Source organism: Lupinus angustifolius, chromosome LG17 (assembly GCF_001865875.1).
Source record: "Lupinus angustifolius cultivar Tanjil chromosome LG17, LupAngTanjil_v1.0, whole genome shotgun sequence".
Classification (NCBI taxonomy): Eukaryota; Viridiplantae; Streptophyta; class Magnoliopsida; order Fabales; family Fabaceae; genus Lupinus; species Lupinus angustifolius.
Window position 1 is genome coordinate 5,381,784 of NC_032025.1, and position 27,236 is coordinate 5,409,019.

Consider the following 27,236-nt stretch of genomic DNA (forward strand, 5'->3'; position numbering starts at 1 on the left):
ACTACGATGCCAAAAGAACTCCTTATCCTTTCATTCTTTACGTACAATGTTTAAAAAGGAAAATAATAGGTTGTCTTGGTTCTTGTATTATGCTTTCAAATGCCTCATGATCCGGGACGATTTTCCAGTTAAATTTTGGAGGGAAATGAAAAAAATAAAAAGTTTCAGACCTAACATATATTTATGAGATGATTTTATTAAGTTTTACAATTTTCTTTCTCCCTTTCTACTCAACTCACGATGGAGGGAAAGGTATACAACAAAATTCACTGCTTTCTTTGTGACAGAATTGGTGAGAGGTCTAATAGCATGGAGAAGTACTAAATTTTATGACAATCATTTCATTATAAATATCAAGTTTGAAACCAAAATTTTCACACATATATTATTTATATCTACCTCTTTTTTTTTTTTACTTTTTACTTCTTTATATACACACATTCCCATAGTATGTCATAAAAGCAAAGGGTCCCATTTATAGACAGAAATTTCTTGTAAGTTGTCCTAGATCATGTTTTATACGTTTTCCTGTGTTAATGATAATGAAACAAAAATAATAATTTAATTTTTTTTTAGAAATTTGTTCTCCCAAATTTTGTTTTTATTAATACAAGAGTGTATGAGACAAGATTGGCAACAATAAATCTCTATTTCCCATATGTGGTGACACGTAACTTAATTCTAAATACTATCAATTAAGATGGGTTAACAAAAGCACTTAACGTTTGAAAGATGGCAGCAGAATCTTATGTTAAATGAGTTCAAACATGTAGAAACCCCAATAAAAATAGTAAATATGATGCTGATTGTTAGAAATAGGAGGAGAACAAAAAAAACTAAATGAGACTCCAAAGAAAAAAAATCAAATGACAATGATTTATTCATAAATATGATTTACATGTAATGTGAAAAATAATGCATGTGAAAACATGAGATTGGTAAGCCAACTTTTACACTTAGAGGGTCTGTTCGTGAGTTAGATTTTGGAGGGGAAGAAAGAGTAATGGAAGGCTTCATAGCCATGATATACATTGCGAGATAACTCTAATACATTCTCTTTCATTTTCTTCCCCTCCAAAACTCAACTCATCGGGAGACCCATAGTTTAACCAAAATAACAAAATAAAATAATATATGATTGGAAAAGGAGCAATAACGAGCCTCTACTAATTTGACCAAAAGAGTGAAACCACAAAAGTGAGAATTAAATGGTGTATGAAACATAGAAAATAAATTAGATCTTGCTGAAAACATGTTAGTATTTGTGGGCATTCAATACTTTATGCCTTCCTAGTACCTTTCATCCAATGTGCTCAACTTTTCTGTACTAATTTGTTAATTCCTAAGAATATTTTAATGATTGGCTATATATAAATTAATGTTAGACTAGTATAAATTTGACGTTAATTGAAATACCAGTACAATACTAAGTATTATATTTATCCCCCAGCCCCAGGTACTCTGTTGGGGATTATAGCCACACATCATAACAGGAAAAAAAAGTTCTCTCAAATCCTCCTTTAAAATAATTAATCATGTACTTTGAACACTTCATAAAAGTATGCTGCCACTAATAATTCCTTATATGCTCTATAGTTTGAACCTTACAGTGGCTCTGCCAGCCAAATGGCCCACATAGATATATGCTTCCATAGATATATTGAAAAATACGATCTTAGGCCCTATTTGCGAGTTTTTGGAAGAGAAAAAAGAGAAAAATAAACTTTGAAAATCTTCTCATATGTGTATTTCATGTTTCTAACTTCCATTTTCATTTCTCTAAAACCAATTTGTAAAGACACCCTTAATTGCAGCTCCAAATTCGCTAAATTAAATAAGAAAAGACAGGAATATATGCATTTGAACTATAGAATAGATTACAAACAGAAGCTGGTTCCTTAGAATGAGGACTTTAATTAAGAGAATATCTATATATATAGCACATCATATCACACATTTCTCAAATTTTAGTATTCCTTAAGGCTAGAGCATAAGGCACATCATGTCTTATCCATTCTGCTTGAATATGACAATAATTAAAAACCAAAAGTGATTTTTGTGGGAGAATCCAATGCATAGCTTCAACTTGAAGGTACTTGAATAACTTAGTTATTCATAGTAGAAAATGATGTATTACTCTAAAAGACCAAAGCTTTGAGAATTGATGCCTTGCCTATGGCACACACATGTTTGAGGTGTGGAATATTAACTTATATATTGGCACTTGACAGTGATTTATACCTGTGGACATATACAAAGTTAATCAATTTCATAGTTATAAGGTTGGAGGCTATCATCTGATTTTCACATTGGAGAACTTTTTGGACCTCCCAAAACAAATGGATAAAATTTAATGGTTTTATTCTTTAGTGGTGTACCTAACTTATATTAAAAATTCATCTAGAAGATGGGTATGTGGTATAATATATGAGAAATTCTGTTCCAGAAAGGTTATTGTTAATTAGTAGTTAGGAATATGTTAGACTTGGCAATTTTATGAATTAGCATTTTCACTAAATGAATTAGTTTGACACAATGTTTAGATTCTAGACCAGAGACAAAACCATCATTTTGAATTAAAAACCAAGAAATTAAATTTTCAATTCACCTAATCATATATTTTTGTAACCCTTACTTCCATTTTAGTCCCCATATTTTATTTTCTTTAGTTTAGCTATATTATGACTCAATGTTAATTTATGTCCTCAACATAAAATACTAATGTTACCTAATGGAGGTCACGTCAACACTAACACCTAAATGATACATAACATTAGGGATAAAATTAAAAATAATTTAGGGACTACATGCAAAATTTTATTTTTTATGGCGACTAAAAACAAAATTCATATTTTCTAGCAAAAATCAGTTACTCATTCTTCTTCCCTAATCTACCCAATTTACTTATGAAAATCTAAACCCAACCTACCACCACTATATTCAATCCAACAAAGCAGTCATTTATAGCACGATAAAGACATAATTGTAATAATGTAGTTAGTTACTAATAGAATTGTGGGAGAAAGTTAGTTAGAAAAATGAGCTATATAAGTAACTTGTAGAACAAGTTAGTTGAATATGTACAATTTCATTCATATAATATACTCTTCTTCTTGTAATTCTTGTAATTATTGCATAATTCAATAAGAAAGTTGAGATTCTATTCTTATTTTTATTAGAATCCTACCCTTATTAACCGGAGACTTAGAATTCATCTTTAAATTCCTAGTTTTCACAAACAACCATATCATCACATTGTTTCAACTTTGTGAATCATGGTATCAACGAACCTCAATTTAGACACCGGTGGACCTAATCTCGGACTAGAAGTCTTTTGCCCTTCAATGTCTCCACTCCTAGCTCATTCCCACTCTGTCACTTGCAACCAGTTCAGACAAACCTATCTTAGATTCAAACTGAAACAAAGATATACCACTATGATAAAAAAGAGAGTTTTACTTTTAGTCCCTATGACATGACATCCTTGATGTGGATCCATTAGCATTTTCCATCCATAGTTCATGTTGGGAGCTTAAATGAACACCAACTCAAAATGAAAATATTAAACTCTAAAAAATAAAAGTATGTAGACTAAGATTAGCACAACTCTAAACGCAAAGACTAAAAATATTTAAGCATTTTCCTAATGACCCATATGTATCCGCTAATGATGTTATAGTAGATAGAGCTTGAACAAATGGCATGTTGATCTAGAGGATAATGTTTATGTAACTTATTCTATGTACTAATTTCAAGTGACATTAGTTTTTTTATATCATGCATATATATTAGATATAGCAACTTAAGTATTATAATAACAGTATGATTCATATAGCCGATTCTGTATAGTGAAATTAAGGTTTGATTGCAAAATATTCTTCTCCTCTGCAAATGATATAATGAAACAAAGAATAATCATCCTTTAATTGACAATGAAAAGTAAGGCGTTACTGCATTAGGATAAGCAAATTTAATGCTTTAAATACATTTTCAAATTACTTAGTGCCTAATCAAGTGACATATTATCATCATGGAAAAGGGTAATGTAAGATATTAAAAGCAAATCCAGTTGGGAACATATTTAAGCAGTAGAAGCAAAATATTCTCTCTATGTTACTGTATTTCCCGTATCTTTGTGGATTTGTTATAAAAAACTAATCTTTTTATCTCAGTACCTAGATGACTGAGAGCACTACTGAGTGATTAACCACTGCTTTTATTTCTATGATTGGATTCGATACATAGAACACAAATGTTTATTTTATGCAGGAATCTTTATATTATGTTAAGATTTTGGCTTTTCTGCATGCAAAGTATTTGATTTTGCTATATTTATACCAATGTTGAGTTGGATAGTAAAAATCTCCATTCAGCCATTTCTTTCTAATGGAATGGCCTACTTAGGTGCCCTTAAAAGTGCTTTATACCATTTGATGTATACACAACTCAAGGTGAAGGAGGCTGAGTTTCTGGTAGCCTTTTTAGTTGGTTTGGGGTTAGGTAAATGAAAACATCTTGAAAGTATAGAGTGAGTTAAAGAATTATTTTTGTGTAGTATCAACAGTAACAGACCTTAGGATCCACTTGGGTCATAAAGTTATTCATTACTAATTGATTTACCTTTAATTAACAATGAATGAACTTTAACACAAAAAGTAATAAGAGTAAATTATGCTGACACCCCTGAGTTTTGGTGAAATTACATAAACTACCCCTCACTTTTTTACACCTACACAAATCTCCCCTAATTTTTACACTTTCATTACACTAACCACACATAGGAAACAGATGTAATCTTATAAAAAAATGATGTAAATGCAATTAAGTTAAACAACACAATATATTGTGCAGACAAGTTCATATAATATGAGTTAATATTTCTTTATTATTTTTTGTTCGTTACACTATATTATAAGCGTGATTTAAGCAATATTTCTTTAGAATTGTTGATGCATTTTGTAACCAAAAATAATAAAGATACATTGATTTGTAAATTATTTAAACTTATCTCCACAATATATCATATTTTGTTTAACTTAATTGCATTTATCACATTTTTTGTTTAAAAGATTACACTTATTTCTTATGCAGAGGTGATCAATGTAATAAAAGTATAAAAACAATGAGAGATTTGTGTGTGTAGGTGTAAAAAAGTAAGGAATGGTCTGTGTAATTTCACTAAATTATTTTGAATACATGCTTAACTCCACATATTCCAAAGCAAGACGCTATCAATCAAAAGGGCTTTTGACTCTGCCAGCAAAATTTTGTGCAATCCTCATGACAAGAATTCTAATTAAAAAAATGAATTATATATGGAGATGGTAAAACATATACAACCAACAAATAGATTATATAGGAGACGGTAAAAACATATACAACCAACAAAGAAAAGAATGTCTCAAAACAACTAGATCATAATAATAGGTTTATAAACAAATTTAACAAATAAAAAAGTGTAAAAAAGTGGCTTATTCGATAATTGTAATTGCACCCACCACCTTTTTGGGTTGCACATGCATTAAACCATTTCTGAATTTATAAATAAACACATCTAATAAACAGTTGAAAATATACATGTGAATTTGTGACAATCCTGAAAAACCTATCTGTGTCTACCAACATAAACATGCTAACTTTCCTTTTGGTTTAAAGCAAACTATTCCATTTTACAATCATCCTAATCCATTCTACTTACCTTTTGGTTTGAACCAAACTACTTTTTCTGTCCAATCTTTAGCCGAGGTTTCATGCTTGCTCGTCTTGCAACATCCCATGCTTTTTGTGGGGCATAAATACCAAGCTGTGCAGCAAAAAATGACTCATAACCAGGTGAATCAAAAGCAAACCCGGTATGTTTTGATATCTCTTGTGGCAACTGAGATACGCCATGGCTCTTCGCCTCAGCTGGGCTAAGAATGCCCCCCATCTCTATCAGTTGCTCCCTGCCAGTGTCGTCGTACTCTTGTCTATGCATTTCTTGAATAATCTGATAATCATAAGGGAAGAACCATCTCTGAACCCTGCAACCAGATGGGCAAAAACCTAAGTATTGCGTGGTAGCCGGTAGGAATAAACAAAGGGAACACTGTCTGAATCTGTCTATTGCTACCATACATACAATTAACACGAGATTCTCGGGTTACAAGTGCTTGAAAAAATGATCATATCGAATGCATAACATCATTTCCATGAGAAGCCGTATTATAGAAACCATTATCATTAGCCAAACATATAGTTAAAAAGTGAAAAAATATGACTATTTACTGAAAGTTGAAACTGATACGCCTTTGCTTTTGAGCAGGTTAACTTCCGAGACATTACCTGACATAAATATTTTAATAAAAGATTCTTATGAAATATGAATGTAAAATATCCAAAGTGAATCATTAAGATATCTTCATCAATATCATGCATGTACAAAAATATGAAGCCAAGTACTTGGAACCTGAACATTACCCTTGGTAAACAAAGTCGCAGAAAAGTGCAGCAACCGGAACCAGTAGCAATGTAAGGTAGAAATATAATGTACTGAGCAAGATATATATGACAAAATATAAGTTCTCCTGCAAGTAAATGATATAGAACTTATGTAAATAGTGTTTCCAAGGGGTGATTAAAAAATTACCAACATTTATTCTTATAATTTACCTGTCGATCATAAGGAGTGCTGATCCCCGTATATATAAAAACAAAAATAAACCATGCTAATATACTTCCACCAACACTATAATAATGCCATCTTGTGATTGAATTGCATATCATAAGAAGACGCAAGTTAACGGTTAATACAATACATGTGAAGGCCATTGTACTGACATCCCAGTGCCCAAATATCTTTCCTGCTGAATTTTTGGCAGTTAAACTTGATGTACTCGCAAAATAAAACAATATCAGAGATTGGTAGACAGAAAAAAAGGCCCATATAGCCACAACTCTCCATTTGAAAAAGACATTTCTTATTCCCTCCATGTATAATTCAGGATACTTCTTCGATAGAGATGCACTGACATCCTTGCAAAGGCACAAGTAAATCATTAAACCATGTAAACATCTGAAATAAAACTTACTGCAATCCCAGATGATTGGAAAGAATGTGATACCTTGTCAAATAGTCCAACAATAACCACAGGCAGTGCAGTGAAGATAACATTATACAATGACTGAAACCAATCATCATAGAATCTCTGGCCAGAAAACCCAGTTTGAAAAGTAAACCAAAACTGAGTAAGAGTAAATGTGAGATTCTTGTAAAAGAAGTATAACACCACCTGCAATAACCAATTTCAAGGATGTTACATCCAAGAGAGGAAGAAAAAAGAAGCTACACATACAAGTGTAGAATTCACAAAAACATGGCACCTTGCATATTCGAAAATATGACCACCGGCCATGAACAAGAAGCAAATCTGCAAGGTAACGGAACTGTGCAATGGCAAAATCACTAGCCATCACAGCTTGCATCCCCTCCAACCCACTTATGCCAACACCAACATGAGCAGCTTGAATCATGCTGACATCATTAGCTCCATCGCCAATACTAAGTGTTATTTTCTTTGCACCTTTCCTGACCAAACTTGTGACCTGTGTAAGCACAAGGAGCTATGATCCAAACAAGCCCAAAATCTACTAGGCAAGTTACTCCAGACACTTAGTACTAACTAGGCCAAAATTTGATTCAAAACTAACCTTCTTGCTTACCGTAAACTCTCTACAAATCAACAAGAATAAGGTAAGGAGAAATAGCAAGTTATCTGCCTTGGTGCACTTTTACCTGAGCTTTCTGTAAAGGAGAAACCCGACAGCAAACAACAGCATGGCAACTCAAACTGAATTTCAGCAGCATGACTCTCAAACTTGGATCCAGTGCATACATTAAACATTTACCATCAATTACAAGTGCTAATTTTGGTTTAGATATAGAGCTAACATAGCTCTGTGCTTCCTCGAGGCACTTCTTGAGCTCTCTTTTCACTTCTTCTTTAATAAATCGTGCAATTTCTACTTGGTCCCCCTAAAGAAAATACAACTATTACAGTCAGATAAAATAAATTACAAAAGAATACAACTATTACAGTCAGATATATAAGACGTTGGTCAACAAATTGTGAAAGCGAAAAACTGGAGCTTACCCTGTCTTCAACCTCTCTAATTGCATCAGTTTCTGAACTGATAATAAATTGCTTCATCTCATTGTTTATTAGATTGCATGCTACAGACAAAGGGTGGAAAAACAATGTAAATTGAGTAATAACAACATTATTAGGCACAAGATTATCAAAAGCAACAAGCAAGCCTTAATTCCACTAGATGAGGTCAGCCACATGGATCAAACAACACCATAATGCTCTATCATAAATCATGTCCATTATGATCCAGTCTGCCTTAGTAGTTTCACATATGGTTTTTCTTGACCTACCTCTGCCTTTATGAGTTGGACAAACATTCATATGACCTACTCTCCTTACTGAGGTTTCTACTGGTCTCCCGCGCACATGTCCAACTCACCTAAGGCGAGATTCTACCATCTCTACAATTTGCATAAATTATCAAGATGCAGAAAAACTAACTCCAATGAAAGCAGACTCACCATAGGCAATATTTATTGCTGTTTCAATCTTGTCCCCTGTAAGCACCCAAATTTTAATGCCAGCTCTTTGAAGAGTCTCTATACAAGCTGGTACTCCCTCTTGAAGCTTGTCTTCTATGGCAGTGCTACCAATCAAAATGAGATCATTTTCTATAAGTTCAGCCACCTGTGTAATTTCCATTCATATCAGCCCAAACAAAAATAACTCACATATAGTGAAATACACGTGATGTTATCTAAAATTTATGCACCTCATCTAACTTCTTTTCACGATCATGTAGAGAAGATTTGGCATTGATGAACTTTTCATTCCAGCTTTCATAAACATCAGGGTGTAAATCTTTGTAGGCAAGGCATAATGTACGTAGTCCAGCACATCCAAATTGTTCCAAATGCTCCCTAGTCACTTTTTTTATACTATTGTAATCATCAGCTAATCTCTCGAAGATTACAGTATCAGCACCCTGTGAAAAGCAAGCTCCTTGGAAGATGTTATCTTCTAAGCCAAACTCATGCAGTTTCAATCTTGAGTAGAAATCTCGAGATTATTACCTTACAGTACAATACAAGCCTTCCATCTGGATAACGACATACAACAGACTGGCGCTTCCTTGTACTATTAATAATGGAACAGAGATTTCAAGTGTTGTCCAGACCCTTGAAAGTTTCCAGAAACAGGGATAGACAGTTTTACCTGTTAAACTCGAGCACATTCAAAATCTCATATGACACATCTTGAATTTTACCCATCTTCTCAACATGAGATTCACGAACATATATCGTCGTAGGTGTGCGTCTGGCAAAAAACAAAGCTGATTAGGATCAACTCACATAGCTCATGTAGTCGTAGAACCCAGAATAAAAAGCCATATTTAGGGTTATAACATAAAGGACTCAGGTTTCCACCAAGCTTCTCAAATGAAAGCTTAACTCAGACACAGCCTTAAGAGTTAAATGTAAGACAGATTTGAACCTCGTTCTTTTTTCTATAATAGAGCAAATTTAAAGTGATAGATCTAGGTACATTTTTAATAATGTATTTTTTATAGGTCACCTGTATTCAGTTGGTTAGCTGATTTTAGTATGTAATGAGCCTTGTGATTACTCCTTTCGTAATTTTATATGCTGATAAGTATCGAAGCAATGCATTCAATTACACACTTTCTCCGATTCTTCGGCAAGTGGTGCCCTGTCCTTCATTCTATCCATTCAGATCACAGCATTCCCCACCAACAGCTGTGACCTTCTGACAAACTGAAATCACCACCAGTGACCTCGAACCAGAGGGACAAACCACCAACTGGCACCAGCACGGAAGACAGACCACCATCTGATTTACCATGCGCCATTCTGCACTCAAACCATCATCTGCACATTTTCCAATGTGCTGGTAGGTGTGAGTGTGTGCTATAGTCCAGACACCTTTTTTCAGGTGACCTCTGGCACCAGCCATACCGCCATCTAGTCTTGGCTGATTGAGATGTACCACCCAGTTTGACGAAAGGGTTGGAAAATTGATGCATAATAGGCAATTCCTATTCAATAGGGTCAACTGTGTTTTATGTGATATTATGTCCTAATAATTGAATGGTTTAGGATATTTCCTTTTCTAGAGAGAGGACTTCACTTCTTTCTATTTTTAGGACCTGTACCACTTTCCCCATTTAATCTTAGCCCAGTAATCAGCTTTGATAAAGGGAAATGTAATACAGTTTTTCTCCAAATTCAGACACTAGAATCTGACCACAGAAAAATATTTAACTTTGATGACTTTACTGCACGGCTGCATCTGAAGAAGATAGACTCAGTCTACAGCTAAGATATAATTGGATTGAATCAAATTTAGATATGAATGTAAAGGGATAACTGAAAGTACATGTGGCAACCAAGTATTAATGGGACAAGGGTCAAAACAGAAAAATGAGCCATAAGATCTCCATCTAACTAAAAGGTGGAAACAAAAAACAAAATCATTATTTTATAAAAGTACAGATTATCCACCAAAGTTTAATGAGTAGTGTGCAACATGTAAAAGCAAGGCAAAATGGAAAAACAGTTATGCAGAAAACTAGAATATAGTCAAGAAGTGTCAAGTGCAAACCTGTAAAAGAAAAAACCGAAGTTCTTTGCCGCAATAACCAAAGCAGATTCATCAGGTGATGCAGCTTGATATCTGATCTTCTCAGGGGATTCATCACCCTCGGGAAGCACAGTATGGCATATAGCAAGGCATCTGAAGAATTCCTACGTAGCCAATAAAACATTATACTTCTGTGTCAAATAACAAACTAAACCACAGTACAAGATTGGACCTACTGAATTCAAGACATAAGCATATTAGATATTAGGATGGTTATGTGTTAGACTTGTTTAGAGTATCTTAGAAGATCTCTTAGGATTGAGAATATTTATTTTAACTTTCATGTTTTGTTTCTTTATTTAATTAGGAGTCTAATATCGGTATAAATATGGGTTAGTATTTGTCTTATATCACAATATCATCCCATCATCATTCACAATATTATCAATACGATCTATAAAATCCCTTTTTACTCAGCAAGCAAGGATCAAAATTGCAAACCGTGAAAATCAAGGCTAGGTTGAAAGCATAAATAAACAGCTGCCACTAGTTCAAGACAAGCAAAATGATTTACCTTGCAGCTATCAGGATTCGGCTCATTCCTCCAAGCTCCACTCATAAGCCTAGCATCATTAAAATTAAAACCCCTCTCTCTTACTGCATTGGTTGTGATATTTTCCTGTGGAAAAGGAATAAACCTTCCATCATCATGATCCACTGACTATTTCTATTCAATGAACATGTGTATTACCTCAAGTTTTACACCATTACGCTCTGCCAACCCCTTCTCAGTTTCAGTCAAGCCATTTCCATATATCTCTCCTCCAATTGAACACTTGAAGAACTCCATCAAGTTTCTTGTCAAAGTACCAGTTTTGTCAGAGAAGACGTATTCCACCTAATCCAATCAGTAAGTCAAACTGCATAACGCAACTCAGAAATGTGACAATAACTGATTCAAGTACTTGTAAAGTGATGGAGATATCGATAACATCTCCCAGAAATATATGTACAGCCTTTTATAAGACAACTTAATATTTAGCTCATTCATATATGAAACAATAAAACAATTGGACAGGAGAATAGAGGAAGTAGGGGGGAGAAAAGAAACGGAATCAAGCACAAATATTCCTAACCAATAACCACTGAAGTTAGAAATGTGGTAGTAAATATAAAGACAGGAGATAATAGTCGAGACTAGAGCAGGCATGATTAATCTAAAAAAAGCTACTTAGGCATACAGGAAGGAGTCATATCAATATGAGACCCACAACGTCCGGAATCAACACGGTTAAACTTGGTTAGTGCTTCAAGAAAATATGTTTGACTGGAAAAACATGCATAGAAAGAAAAGGAAACTGGAAAAGGAAATTCACATATTAAAAATTAAAAGCTACAAAGAAATATTGGAGCATAAAGGCAATAGAGCACAGTATATAACTAATCAAGTTTTGAGATGACTTTTGTTATGTAGGTTTTGAAAGGGCCTCTTCAGGCATATATGGGAGTGTCTATTTATTATTTCAGGAAGATAAATCTAAGTGGAAGATTGCCGGGCGAGGGAGGCTTGGCTTAGCAGAGATGTGACGGTTCACGATACAAAAGATCTTCTGCCCTTGACTACTTTGAAGGTTACTTTTACAGTTTTATAATCTTATACATATTGATTTATTATATTTCTTTTCATTTTACCTTATTCTTGTTCTTTTAAGTTTTTCTTGCTTTCTCTCACACTTCCTTTCAACTTTGTCCGTAAAAAACATTTTCCTGTCAAGAAAACAAAATGTGATTGCAATATACCTGTCCAAGTTCTTCATTCAGATTTGATGTTCTGGCCAACGCTGGGGTATTTGTTTCCTTATGGTACATGTTCAAGTCCTTGTTGATAAACTGAGTGGACTGAATAAATTTTATCATCTGATGCAACAGCCAAAAGAAATTCCCATTCACCAATAAAATCCTTTTATCAAAACAATGACATTTCTAGGGCATATGAATGGCTGAGACACAAACCTCTATTGACACATAAAGTGAAATGGGGATAATTGTTGAGTACAAAGTGATGAGGGTAAACATAGTCAGAAGGAAAACCTGGAAACATAGGAAGCAGAACCAAAGACAACAAGTCAAGAAGACAACAAATAAGATAGCTATTCATCTTGATGAATAATCTATACTACCAAAAATCTGTTTCTTGGGTCAAACTGGGCTGAGCCCTCCTCTGATGATTCAAGACGTAAGTAGAAATACTTATTGTTTACGAAGATAGCACTGCAATTTACACAGATCCATGAATATTATTCAGTAGTAATACCAATAATAGCAGTAATAATAAATAAAAAAAAATAAAGCTAATATAGAAAATGTAAATAAAGCAAAAACTCCCTCAATTGAGTTTTCTAAGACAGGCAATCATAAAGCCTATAAATATTAGCAGCAATGACAACCAGGTGAACTATCTGTTTTACTCACACACCTGCCTACGGCTCCGATAAAACACATCATAAAGAGAGTCGCAAATAAAATTAGTATGAGCTTGTCAAGCTTCCTCTCCAATGTACTTCTTTTGGAAGGAACATTCATAGCATTCATCATCACCTGCAATGTATTCCAAGTGTCTATAAAACAGTGTCCATGAACAATTACAGAAGGAACAAGTTGCAACTGGGGGGAACAGCAAAAAATATCCTGAAAAGCGAATACAGCACTGCACAAGTAATTTCCTATAACTCAATCCAAGATCCCAAGTCAATCCACACCCAAAAGGAGAATGACAAAAAAGACAGCAATCAACACTGCCAAATGGATAAGGAATTAAAGTGAAATGAAATGTGGTGACAGTTTTAAGGTACCATTGCAATGAACAAGGAAATCAATGCAAACACATCAAAACAGCCATGGAGGAACTGAGGAAGTCAATTTAAAGTTATTTTCTCCTTTCCCCGGCACCCAAAAGGATACCCACAAACATATGGCATAATACCAAAGTTTAAAACATAAAATGCTATGATAATCATGATAACATCAAAAGGTGAAGAATAGCAATATGTCACTGTTAACATATTTCAGTAATCAATGCATTACTACAATTACTTTTTATAACTATATTTTGACTAAATGCTGAATAGGGTAACAAGTATCATCACTAGGCAACATGTAATAGTACAAACCTTTGTTTCATGTCCAGTAAAAATCACAACCCCAACAATATACTCTGTATTCCTGAGACTGCATCCCTGAAGAAGCAAGAAATTTCAATATGTCAATACCAGTTAGTTTCATATATGATGAGTAAACAAAATATCTGTATCTGTCAATGATAAAAAGCAATATATGATTTATAAAACAAACCCAACAAAAAAGAAAAGAACTCCACATTCTCTATCAACCGCAACAAACAACTAAGAATATTTTATGAATAAACATAGAACTCACAACAAGTAAGCAGGAGCAAAAAAAAAAGAATAACATACTCGCAACAGAAGTTGGTTTGGAGTGATAGGCAGTGTTTGGTTTTGAATTATCAGATTTCCAGTGAAGGTATATAATGAATTGTTTGGTTGTTCACACTGAACTTCGCCTGCAAGAAGTTATATAACTACACGTCATGACGTAGAAATAAACGAGCAACGGATCAAATTTTGCAAAATATAACAAGAATTGACACTCAAGGGATATACAGTCATTGTTTAAAAGCCATAAGAAGTCCTACGGACAAATATGATTTAGGAGTTTCAAAGTTCTAACAGAAGTAAGAAGAATTAACCAGAAAATAAACAAGTTAATATATAAATAGTACAGGAAAAAACTACGCTCATTGCTCAGCCAATTGGAGAGAGACACGCACAAAAGAAATACCATGAGAGAAAAGTCCTAGATTTCTGTGAACTTGCCAGTATAGTGACGAGATTAGCTCGCCAATGGTGGTGCCACTTTGATACAATATCAAAATAGTGCTTTGAGATAAATTGTGTCTCTAATATGCAAACTGATCTGTCATTACAGAATGATGGAAACCAGTCTGGTAAATAATCAGTGGCTAAATTACATCTTAATCACTAGATCACAATCAGCAATCGTCAAAATTGCAATCGAGAGTGAGTTACTATTTCTAACATAAATGCTAATATTCTAACAAAAATAATATACCATCACACAAACTAGATTCCACACAAAGAGGATGCAACTTGAAAATATGATGTGCATTCCTGTAGTCATATATATTAAAATATGCAGCATAAATAATTGAAGCTATAGGTAGGTCCATAATAAGGACATCCAGTCAACTTAATTAAAGCTATAGGTACTCACTGCTCAGATAGATGAGTGACACAATGTTGACACAACAAAAAATTTATTCATCTCAAATGCTTCAAAGAATAAGATTTGAGATTAAAAGCGATAAAAAGTTTGGCTGATAGGCTTACATCAAGTATATTAGAATTTCAATAACAAATCAAACGCACAATGTAGGATCAGAGCAATTTTAAAGAAGGTTGAGGGCACTGAAGAACCACAAGTCAATAAAAAATCTAAACCTTTGAACTCGGATGCCTTCTCTGGAATCAGGTAATCCCAAGTCTTCTCCAATGCTTTCCTAATCTTCAAGTTGGTTTCCCCATCCAAATTCGCAGTCTATCACCCCAAACCCAGGATTAACAAGCGATAATGACTATAAAAGGATGTTAACACAACACTAACTTTCAGATTGGAATAACTAAATAAACCTCAATGTAGCAGACACAGTCTACATTTGTACTAGCCAGGAAAAGCAGATCTGCAGGAAAGAATCCATCTTGCTTAACCTGCAAAGAAAAATGTTGCACTAATAGTAAGTATCTCCGTTGTAAATAGAAAACCAGCAATGAAACCATTACAAAGCCTCTGGAGAAAAAATGCATACACAAACTGTTGAATTGGAGGGTTTTAGGTAGGGAAGAAGGAAGAAAGAAAATATAGAATTACAATAATGGAAAAGGGCAGCCTAGTGGACGAGACTCCCAACTAGTGGGGTCTGGGGAGGGTAGACGTATGCAGTCTTAACCTCACAATCGAAAAAGTTGTTTCCAAGATTTGAGTTCATGACCTCCCAGCCACAGAAAAGCAACCTTACCGTTACGCCAAGGCTAATCCTCGAATTACAATAATTGAAGATTGATATTAATCTAATGTGTTGGTATTATTCACAGAATCATAGGTACACAAGATGGTCCTATTTATAGGCCAATGCCTAAATACAAATACAATTCTAACATAATTACCTAAAATGATCCCAGCATGATTAACTATAATGACATAATCGATCCTAATAGATTCTAGGAGATGATAATATATTACAAAATATTTCTAAATATTATATGACTCGCTCAAGCTTAAGTTTATTGTTGCATGAACACAATGTAATGCCCCTCGATTAAAAATAACAATAAACATAAAAGTTGAGCTCCACAAAAACAATGGCCAGGAAGGCAACTCCAGGATGTTGGATACGTTCGAGAAATGATAGTAAGATAATTGTGAAAGACAATCAGAACGATCATCAACCTTCACAGAAGTTTCTCAGCAAGCAATCAAATGCAACTGGGCCAAAGGCAAGTTCACTACATTTGGGCAACAAGACAGGGCTAGACAACCAGTACATCTGGGACAAAGAAAGAACCGGTACATCTTGGACAAAGACGGGGTCAATGCAATTAGGACAAAGACGGGGTCAATGCATCTGGACCAAAGACATGTCAGTGCAACTGGGACAAACAATAAATACCCTTTTATGTGTATAGGTCAGAGGTTAAAGCCGGTTCAGTGCCAGGTTGGGGATGGGGTTCATTTTTTTCAACCTCGAGGGTCTAGAGTTTGGGGAAGGTAAAACATGACCCCAACCCACCCTATTCCCATTCCTAGACATGCTTTTTGCGAATGATATTTATCATAGTTAGAGACTTAAGAGAAATTGAATAAGAAACTAGAAATGTGGAGACAACCTTTAGAAACAAATAATTTCCATAACAAACAAATTAATACAGAGCATAAGTTTAGCAAGAGACCAATAACTGCTATAGAAGTAAAAATTTGAGATCATATCATACCACAAGTCACTAGATTTAAGTATTATGGGTGAACCATACAACATATTGGAGAAATTGAGAGTGATATAAACAAGATCAAGCAGAGTAGATGAAATGACGAAGTGTGTCAGGTGTCATATGTGATACAAATGTGGTCCTAAAGCTTAACGGAAAAATTTATCGCACAACTATAAAATTTACAATATTATATGGGACTAAATATTGGGTAGTAAAATGTCAACAAGAGAATAAACTCGATGTAAAAGAAATGACAATGTTTTGTTTGATGAGCATACACTAACAAGATATGATTAGGAATGAATGTATTAAGTAGAAAGTTGGAGTAGGTAGATCCTATGTAGAAAAATATGGTATAATTTTACCTTAGGTGTTTTTTACATGTGTAGAGGAGATCATTAGAAGTCCTATTAAGTATAGTAATTAATAAACCTACTAGACCAAATGGTTGGTCCAATTTCTGGGTGCGGGTGGAGGTCAAGAAAAACCATTATCCACCTAATAAAACTAAGACTTAGTTAATAATTTAAAGAGAAAATTAAAAAACAAATTCTCCTAAACGGTAATGAGAACTTTATCAGATATAGGAGGGCAGTACCATTATTTTGATAATGTGAAAGGAAGATTGCAGCAGAAAAAATGGTAACACGACAAGCATACAATATATTAACACGACAGGCACCATTGTAGGTACCCGTTCAAAATTCTAGACAAGTTAACGTTTAATCTAGATGTATAACAACTCACCTTCACAATATCGCCAACTTGCAACTTTTTCCAGGGTATAGACACCCACTTTTCATCTTGCAAAACATCTATGGTATTATTGTTTATGACCATGTCATTTTGAAAACGCTTCTGTTGTACACAATTTAAGAAAGATGCATATATCAATAACAGGAACACATAAATAATCCTACTATCATAATGAATTGTATTAAAATATGAACTATTTCCAATTAAGGATTTTATCATAATTTATTTTTTAATGAAAGGGGTCAAAAACCACTTCCTTTTTAAAATAAATTAAGAAATTGGAGTATAAAGGATATACCAGGGGGAAATAATACAACAAAGACATAGTAGAAAAGCAAAGTTGTTCAATCCCTCCGCATATTTGTCAAAGTTATATTAGGAAATGTGGTTTTGAAGGGGAAGGGAAGGAATGGCTTTGAAAAACTTCTCCTTTGTTTGGGAGCTGGTTGAAGGAGATGGAAGGTTTTGAAGGGTTTCTGAAGTTCTATAAAACCCTTCACGTGCCTATTTTCATAGTTCCACTAATTTGGATTTTTTCTAGAGATAAAATGTCAAAATAACTACATGTTTTTAGTAAAATTATATAATTACATTATTGTTCATTTCCCATTATTAATTACATTTTAAAGGGAAAAAATATGTTTGCATTATCATTCCTTTATTCTCCTCCCATCTAAATTTCATACTCTCAAACAAGGGAGAGGTTTAATTTGATTTCTATTTTTTTCTCCTTTCTTTCTTTCCCCTTCCTAACTCTTTGATATTTCTCTTTTCCTTTCTCTCATAACTCTCATACATAGCCTAAGGGTCTCTTTGTCAGTTGTATTTTGAAGGGAAGGAAAGAAAAGGAAAAGCTTGAAGCCACAAAATAGACTTGTGAGATGGCTTTGAAGCCACGAAATAAACCTGTGAGATGTCTTTCCTTCCCCTCAAAATTCACCTCGCAACCGAACCTTGAAGGAAGGGAAAGGGAAGAATTTAGAGTCATCTCACAAGTGTATTTCATGGCTCCCAAGTCTTTCTCTTCCCTCCATTACCCTCCAACAACCAATTCGCAAACTAGCCTTAAGGAAACTCGCTTAATCACTTAAAACCATACAAGTAAATTGCATAACAAAATGCTTACTTACACATAATTTTCTATCCAACATTCTCCTATAAGATCCTTAGTTGGATTTTCCTACAAAAATACTATCAGCAAGAAGAAACCTGACTCCCCTCACCCCAAAAAGACTAAGAAAAAATATATAAAAACGAAAGCATTGTGCAACCAAACCAAAATACACAGTGTTCTCACCCAATCCTCAAAAGCTTCCTTAATAAGTGAGAGGAGAAGCACCACGGATAGAGGAAGCACATTAGTTATTGGAGACACAGGGCTACAAGATCAGAAAATATAAATTAGCAATTAGACTTCTCTGATCTGAATAAAATTATAAATTTGTAGAAAAACATATGAGCAGCAACCATCTGATCAGGAGAACCGATAATCAATATATCTTTACAATATGCTAAGTAGAATGAAAATAAATAAAATTCTAAAAGTTGTTAGAAATTCAACATAGTGACAAACAAGGCTTTTATATGGATCATTTAGGCAAGTACAAAGTTAGCTGAACTGATAATTTGTCAACCAAAATACTCAAGTAGTCATCCTGTAATAAGAACTAAAAATGAAAAACATAGAGGGGGGAATAAACAATTCCTGCAATCAGCAGTAGTATCAAGAAAGCCCAAGTTTAATCATAAAAATGTCTTAATATACTGGTTCCTTCTACTAAGAACTACCTAACTACAAACGCAACTGCCACATATATCTGACAGATAGTAAGTAGGTCAGCTAAAGAAAATAAAATATTATTGTTCCCCTCCGGTCATTATGCTTCCTCACAGCTAAACTTACAAGTAGCAAAACAATATTGTAATTGCAAACTTAACTAACATTACATACCTGATTGGTGTGGTAGACAATATTGAGATGGTAAGGAAGTAGAGATTTGCAACCCGCCTGAACTGCAGCAAAAACAAAATTTTCTATCTTCACTTAAATACAAAATTTGATAAGGTGGCATCAGAATGACCTAATTATACAAAAATAAATTTACCATCTATCAGCAATGAATTAATTTCTAAATAAATAGTATTAATAAATTATTCTGAACATGACTTTGACTTCACATATTTTAAAAGCAAGACAGAAAATACATTTTCTTTGTGCACAGTATATCAAAAAGCCATTTGACATCACCAACACAATTTTGCACGAGTCTTGGTGGGAATTGGAAAAAAAAGTGCTCCAGTGTGACAAATAACAGTTATAAAGACAAAAAAAGATGCCATCTGCAAGAGTTGTCCTATGCACTTCAAAAAAACTGGTCAATAATATAGTTGCAAAAATTCATATATTGGTAAGCAGAGTTCTTCTTTTTTTCAAAGACACGAAATAAAATGCATCTCACCTACTCTCAAGAATCAAAAAGATTAACGTAACTTACCTGTTCAAACAATCCTTTAGGGAAAAAAGTGAAAAAGTTGTATTTTGTAGTTGATATTGAGTTCCCCTGAAATCATAGATATTATATTAAATAATCAAAATTCTAAAAATCCTGGTATATGAAATGTACAATCTAATATCACATAGGAAGCAGAAATCCTTGATTTCTGGAAATTTACAAACACAATACTAATGAATTGTGTTTCAAGATGCATGAGAATTATGATTATTACGGCGTCCGTCTATCCACATAGCCGATACCACCTATTGGAATTAAGACTTAATTGTTGTTACTATGCATGACAGGAAAAGATATATTAAAATTGATTTCATGTAATTAGTTAACAGTAACAAAAACTCCATCATTACTCGCTTTCTACAGTTAAATTAAAAGGATTTCTCAAAGTCAAACAAACAGAAGATTAAACTTATGCACAAATTTATACTAAGAAGTAGTTGTATTGCTTGATGATTCCAACCATAGCGCGAAATGCAAAACAAAAAATGAACATAAACATATAAGAAGTTTCAAAAAACAAAGTTACTCAAAGTTCATGAAACAAAAACCACATTCATAAATTTAACGTTCCAAAACAAAAACGGAAGAAATAAAAAACCGAAGAAAGAAGAACCTTGAAGCGAACGGGAAGGTTAGCCTCGCGGTCGTTGCAGAAGATGGTGCGGTGGCCAGGGGCTTGAGGCTTGACTCGGCCGAGTCGAACCGTCCGAGTAGAAGGAACGGACTCACTCATTCTCGAACGGCGATTACGATGATGATTACGGTGACGATAACTTAAAACCTTTATATATAAAACATGATGCGTTGATTCTCTGAATTAATTTTCTTTTTTTTTCTTTTTTTTTTCTTCCTTCTCTTATGTATTAATGTGAATGGAAATATGAAACGCTGAAAAGAGCATAGAGAATAGTAACCTCTTATGCTCTTTATAGCTAATTGCTACGTGCTCCCTCCAAATTTTTGTTACCGTTTTTACCCTTTATGTTTTATTTCCTCTCCTCCAGACACATCGTTTTCCTTTTTCGCGCTACTGCAACCGGCGCGTGTATCACACCATCCCAAATTTAAAATCATAAAAACACAACCACTCTATTCATTAATTATAATATCAAATGAATTGGTAATAATTTGAGATGAGTGGTAGACGTGGGAGACACCAAGCTTTATTGTTATTATTATTAGTACTTTAAATATGGTTCAAAGTATTTTTTTTTAATGGATTTAATATAAGTATTTTTTACATTGTTAGTAAATTATTTACATATGTTAACTATTATTAACTTTCAAGCAAAAGTAATATAAATCAATAACTTTTAAGCAAAAATTTACACTATCAATGCATAGATTTTAAACTTTTTTTTATATGGATCAGCATAGAAAGATACTTCATGATTGTCGACCCACATTTTTATTTTATATAATTAAGTATTTAATTTTTATATATTTTATTTTGTATAATTGTAATGTCTTTTTTGTATTTAATGTATTTTATATTATAACTTTTTATTAGATATGTTTTAAATTATTGTTTTTTATTGTTATTATAATGTGCAATTTAAAGTTAGTGGTAGATATAGCAAAAACATTCACTCATGGATACCCACAATGAGTACCCACAAAAATAGCTTAGGGGTGAGAGTGTGTATCATGATATTCGCTCTGTATGATTCCCGCATACTTATAAATTTAGTTTTAATTAAATAATTTATATGTGTCACATTTTTATTATTATTTTGTAACTATATATTATTTATTTTTGTATTATTTTATAATGAAATTTAGTAATAAAATATATAATAAATTTAACATGTACACAAATTTTATTATTCACGTGATAATTATTTTTATGTATTGATTATTATAAAATATATAAATATATATGAAAACTTAAAAACCCATTGGATACTCGGAAATACTCACAACTTGTGCAAGTACCCGTAAATAGTGCAATATGGGTATAGGAAAACACTACCCATGACTATTCCACCGATTGTCATCCCTAGTTAGTTGTATAATTTCAACACCAATTAATATTTTTGTGGTGGTTATTTATAATTATATGGTTTTTTTGTAAAAATTAAAAATAATAAGGGCAAAATAGGAAAATAATAATTATATTATAGTGTTATTTATATTATGTTTTGTCTTTATAGTAGTTTAAGTATTATATATTATAATTTCTTATTGGATATGCATTAAATTATATTTTTTTCTTTTTATTAGAATATCTAATTTAAGGTAAGAGATATATTCTCAAAATACAATTAATGTTTTGATGATGTTCACCTATAATTATATGATTTTTTGTAAAAGTTATAAATGTTAAGAGAAAAATAAAAAAAAATAAAAACTACATCATAATAGTGACACTATGTTTGGCTTTATATAGTACTAGTGTGTACAGGCATTTCGTGTCTGCCGACGAATATTGTGTGATACTACATATTCAATTTTTATATATTATATTTTTTATGTGTTTATGATAATGTTTAATTTAATGTGAGATATGTGGTTAATTAATATATTGGTGGTAGTTGCTTAGGATTATATAGTTTTTTTTATAAAAATTAAATAATGTTAAGGACAATATAGAAAATAAAAATTACACCATGAGAGAGTTATTTCAAGTTTTGGCTTTATATAGTACTAGCGTATTGACATGCACTGTCGTGCCTGTCAATCCGCTTTCTTATCGTTTGTAATGTATAGTTTGTATTTTATAAATTCAAATATAATTTTCTGTGCTAAGTTTGCGGTTGAATTTATTCAATTAGTCTAATATTCAATTTTTAAATACACTTTTAAAAGAAGAAGATAATAAAAATAAAATAAGAAAATAATATTATATAATTTTTTGGTAAAAATAAAAAGATATTGAGGGTAAAATAGGAAAACACAAGTTACACCATGATAGGTGATTATTTTGTGTTTTCCCTTTATTAATAGTATAGAAGTATAGATATAGATATATAGATATACATACATAAAATATATAATTTGATTTATTTAATATTCTTCGTATTTTGTTTTTACCAATTTTTGACCATAATGGTTTATTATTATGTAATGTAGAGGACGTGGGAGGAACAGAATGGAATATTTTTCCTGCTTTGTTTTTTCCATTTTTGCTGCTGCCCGATTTGTTAGCAAAAATGACATACTGGGGCCGGTTGGAATGGGGGAGGCTGAGAATGAGAATCAGGATCTTTGTCTTTTAATTGATGTAGCAGATTAATTATAATATTTCATTCAATTATATAGAAATTATAAATGAAGAATTATATTATTTGATATAATTTAATTGAATAGAAATATAGTGGATTTTTGGGACAGATAATATTCAAATGAGAATGAAGCATTTTTACTCATATTTTAAAATAAATTGAAGGAGATGGTAGACGAGTTTCCTTTGCCTATGACACTAGTAATTATAGATTTTTTTTTATTGAAAAGTTAAGACTATTATTTCTAGTGATAAGTTGAATTATCCCTCTACAAATCAAAACTTTTTATTATTATTTTAACTAATGTCATTTGTTAACATTTCCTTTATTTTTATCGGGTGTTGGTAAAATATTGCAACTCATATGGTAGTCCTGCACTCATAGTCTAATCCCGAATATTAGTGAAATTATATAAATTATTTCTATCTTTTTTATATATGTTATACAAATTATCCATAATTTATGTATAAAATTATAAAGACTATCATTACATGAGAGATAAATGTGATCTTTTTAGAAAAAATAATGACAAATGTAATTAAGTTAAATTAACATGAAATATTATGGAGACAAGTCCAAATAGTATCAGAATCAATGTATTTTCATTATTTTTGGTTCGTTACAAATTACATCAATAATTTTGAAGACATGTTTAAATCACTCTAATACTATATTTTAACAAACCAAAAAATAACGATGAGGTATTGATCTTATACTTTTTGTATTTGTCCCCATAAAATATCATATTTTGTTTAACTTAGTTATATTTATAACTCTTTTTTTATTAAAAGATTACACTTATTTTTTACGCAGATTGATTACACTTACTTCTCATACAAATGTAATTAGTATAATGTATACATGTATATAAGGGTGACTTATGTAGTTATAAAAAATGGAGTGATAATTTACTACTACTAATAATAATAGTAGTAGAATGGGGCAGGAGTAACCATAGAACTGGTTGGGATGAAATAAGGTTGGTCCATCCCTGACCTTAAATGTTGATAATGTCATTTTTTTGAACTCAGATCCAATCATAGACTCGAAGCTAAGTCGACCCTAAACATCGATTGGGCAAGCCTTTAAAAAGAACTCGATCCTAAACCTTATTAAATATAATGCATACTCATTTTAGATAAAGTCTTCTCAATATTATTTATTATTATTATTATTAATATGTAATTTGACATATAAAATAATATATGTATATATATTATTAATAATGTATCTGTAATGAAAAAATAGAGAACTAATAATATTTTCGACCAAAATAGTGTTATTACTTTGTAACATTTGAATAGAAACATATACAAACATAACATAATGAGTGAGTGACATGGGACAGGTTATGTTTGGTCCCTAACTGATCCGAAATATTGTCTGAGTCTAATTTTTTTAAGTTCAACTTAGTCTTAGATCCGACCATATTCAGGTCCAATCATGATTGGATCATACCATGTGAGCGTGTAGGGTCGGGTCCTGCTCACTCGGGCATGTGGGGGAATTTATTTACACCCGATACAAGGTGAAAAAACTCGAGCCATTTTCAGAGTGGAAAACCCAATAAGTCCCTAGCTCCACATAGAATCCAAAAAAAAAGTTAGGGTTGTTGTTCTTGTTGTTCATGTTCTTCCTGTACCAAACAACAATAAACAAAAGTACAAAACAAACCTTAAAAAGCTTGATGCTATGTCCCAAATGGCAGGAGCCACTTCAACAACAGCACTTCTGATCCAAGCTTCTCCAATTCTCTGCAAACAATTTCCTTGTCCTCTCCAAATCCCATAATTGTTATGGCAAGGTATATAAATATGATATGCTATATATTTCTACTTCCCTCTTTTTATTGTTGAACTACTTACAGCTCATTTTTCAGAATCCTTGTATTGAAATGTTATCTGCACACTCATTGCACTATGCATACCTTCCTCACTCCTCTTATTTGCGCATTGATTCACCACAAATAAATTATGCATGTAAATGACCCTTAGGTGGAATAGACGTATTTTTAGATGATGGTTACTGTTTTTTTGTCTTGGAATATAATATCTTTTTACTATGAATTGAAAACACCAATTTCATAAGAGTTGGTTGAAATATCAAATGGCTAGCTCATATGAATTTGTGATCATCGAATAAACACAGAAGCCGTGAATTATGGTTCTGGGCTTCTGGCATATGCACCACTTACAATTATTTGTAGGCATCAGCCAGTATCATACTGAGTTTGTCTTACTTTGTACATGAAAGATGTTAGCATATAAATCCCACTTTATTATGAGGCTGCTTTGTCCATTTGCAAAAGCATGCTTGTAGCCATATTAAAGAACAAGCTTCTGTTCAATACTTTCATCCCTCACGTGCATGAAATGCAAAAACCAAATGACCCTTGATTATTGTTAGTTTTGCTATAGGTTAGATCATTATGGCCATCATGTCTAACATGTAAAGCAGATGTAATTTATGTATAATATTCCTCGGCAAAATTGAACCTTATGTATGTTTATGTTCCAAGGTTTTTTAAAATATTTCATATTTCAATTTTGTACTAATTGTTCTAATATATTTACCTATGTGGCTATGTCTAATTTACATGCAAAATATGGCCAAAACACTTGCTTAAAAGTCTGGCTCCTCTCCAGTACGGACACAGATTACCTGTCCCCATTCCTGTCCCATTTTCCTGTCTCAGCCAATAAAAAATGACACTTCATTAAAAAAGAAAAATTTAAAAACTTAAAGTAACGTATGTGCATTACTTGGAAAAATCCTATTGGCTTGCGACATGGGGACACACTGATTTTGTTAAATAAAAAAAAAAACAAAGGAGAGAAAGGGTTTGCAGCAGTCAGGGAAAAACTCCATCTAAGCTAAAAAGGAGAAAATGAAAATCTAATCTTCTCTATACTTTCATTTTCTTCTTCTTCCTCTCTTTACGTCACCATAGTTTCACATCTTTATCCCTTTCATCACTAACCTGTGTCTCTAGAGACTCCCTATAAAAAAATATTCATAACCATATACACAATCCCAACTAAGTCCAACCCCATCTTGAACACAGTTCTAAGTGAACACAATCACTAAAGAGTAAGATGAGGTGATGTGAAGGGAGGAAAATGCAGAGGTGCCGATAAGGTTTACCTTTTCTTTTTTGTTTCTATTTTTTATTTAATAAATTATTAAATAAAAACTATTTTAAAATCTGAACCATTAATTTAATTTAGGACACTTATCACAATCTAAAGACTATCCAATAATGGAGAGGCGTCTGACTCCTTGCTTAATGTGTTCAGTCAGCAAGTGGATGAAACCCATCTTATGGGTAAACTACTTCCTCAAATCAACCAAAAAAACAGTTTTCAAAGAAATACTGTTAATTTTAGAGAGAATTAAAATGTTTCCTTCTATTATTATGTTATGGTTTGCAATAAACTTTACATTGTTAGGTTAACCTATAACTTATGCCTGTTATGCGTACCGCACTACTTAGTGGCCAACACATACTGAATCATATATCATATTTAGCAGACATCAATATTTGCTATTAAGATATTTTTATGTGCTCAAAAGGATTAAACTAAACAAATTAACAAAATTACTTGGGCTTGCTTTATTCCACATAGCCTCACAAACAAACAACAATGTTGAGACTATTGCACAATTTTTAAGCATCATGTATTCAGGAATAATAATCATTTTAGTCAGTTTTTGGAGGGAAAGTGAAGGCTTAAGACTTAAGAGCCTTCTTATAAGTGTATTTCATGTCAACTTGTCAAGTCTTTCATTTACTTCCTCTCTAAAAACCAACTCGTAGATAGATCTTTTAGGGCTTGTTTGGGAGTTGGATTTTGGAGGAGAATGAAGGGAAAAGGAAGACTTGAAAGTCATCTCACAGGTACATTTCATGGCTCCCAAGTCTTCCATTTCCCTTCATTCTAATCCAAAATCCAACTCGCAAACAAACCCTAAGTGTTATGAAAGGTATCG

At 32.7% G+C, this 27,236-nt stretch overlaps 1 protein-coding gene across 1 annotated transcript; it reads right to left on the bottom strand.

The window, feature by feature from the left end:
* Nucleotides 5,461-20,929, bottom strand: LOC109331428 (phospholipid-transporting ATPase 3-like). Its single transcript, XM_019565913.1, has 27 exons — nucleotides 20,636-20,929; nucleotides 20,005-20,070; nucleotides 19,461-19,522; nucleotides 18,807-18,888; nucleotides 17,501-17,611; nucleotides 15,398-15,475; nucleotides 15,209-15,305; nucleotides 14,144-14,250; nucleotides 13,841-13,906; nucleotides 13,147-13,268; nucleotides 12,851-12,941; nucleotides 12,684-12,761; nucleotides 12,471-12,587; nucleotides 11,422-11,568; nucleotides 11,245-11,349; nucleotides 10,692-10,834; nucleotides 9,285-9,386; nucleotides 9,143-9,206; nucleotides 8,842-9,054; nucleotides 8,591-8,756; nucleotides 8,133-8,212; nucleotides 7,775-8,014; nucleotides 7,363-7,584; nucleotides 7,104-7,271; nucleotides 6,652-7,014; nucleotides 6,460-6,566; nucleotides 5,461-6,023 (listed from the first exon to the last, which is right to left on the bottom strand). Exons 1-27 carry the CDS (start codon nucleotides 20,753-20,755, stop codon nucleotides 5,717-5,719), a joined length of 3,624 nt encoding a protein of 1,207 aa, XP_019421458.1. The 5' UTR covers nucleotides 20,756-20,929; the 3' UTR covers nucleotides 5,461-5,716.

Coding starts and splice junctions, on each gene's coding strand:
- LOC109331428 (XM_019565913.1), bottom strand. CDS start 20,755: ATGAGTGAGTCCGTTCCTTCTACTCGGACGGTTCGACTCGGCCGAGTC. Junction 20,071..20,635: donor ACCTTCCCGTTCGCTTCAAG/GTTCTTCTTTCT, acceptor CTATGATTTCAG/GGGAACTCAATATCAACTAC. Junction 6,567..6,651: donor GCACTCCTTATGATCGACAG/GTAAATTATAAG, acceptor ATTTACTTGCAG/GAGAACTTATATTTTGTCAT.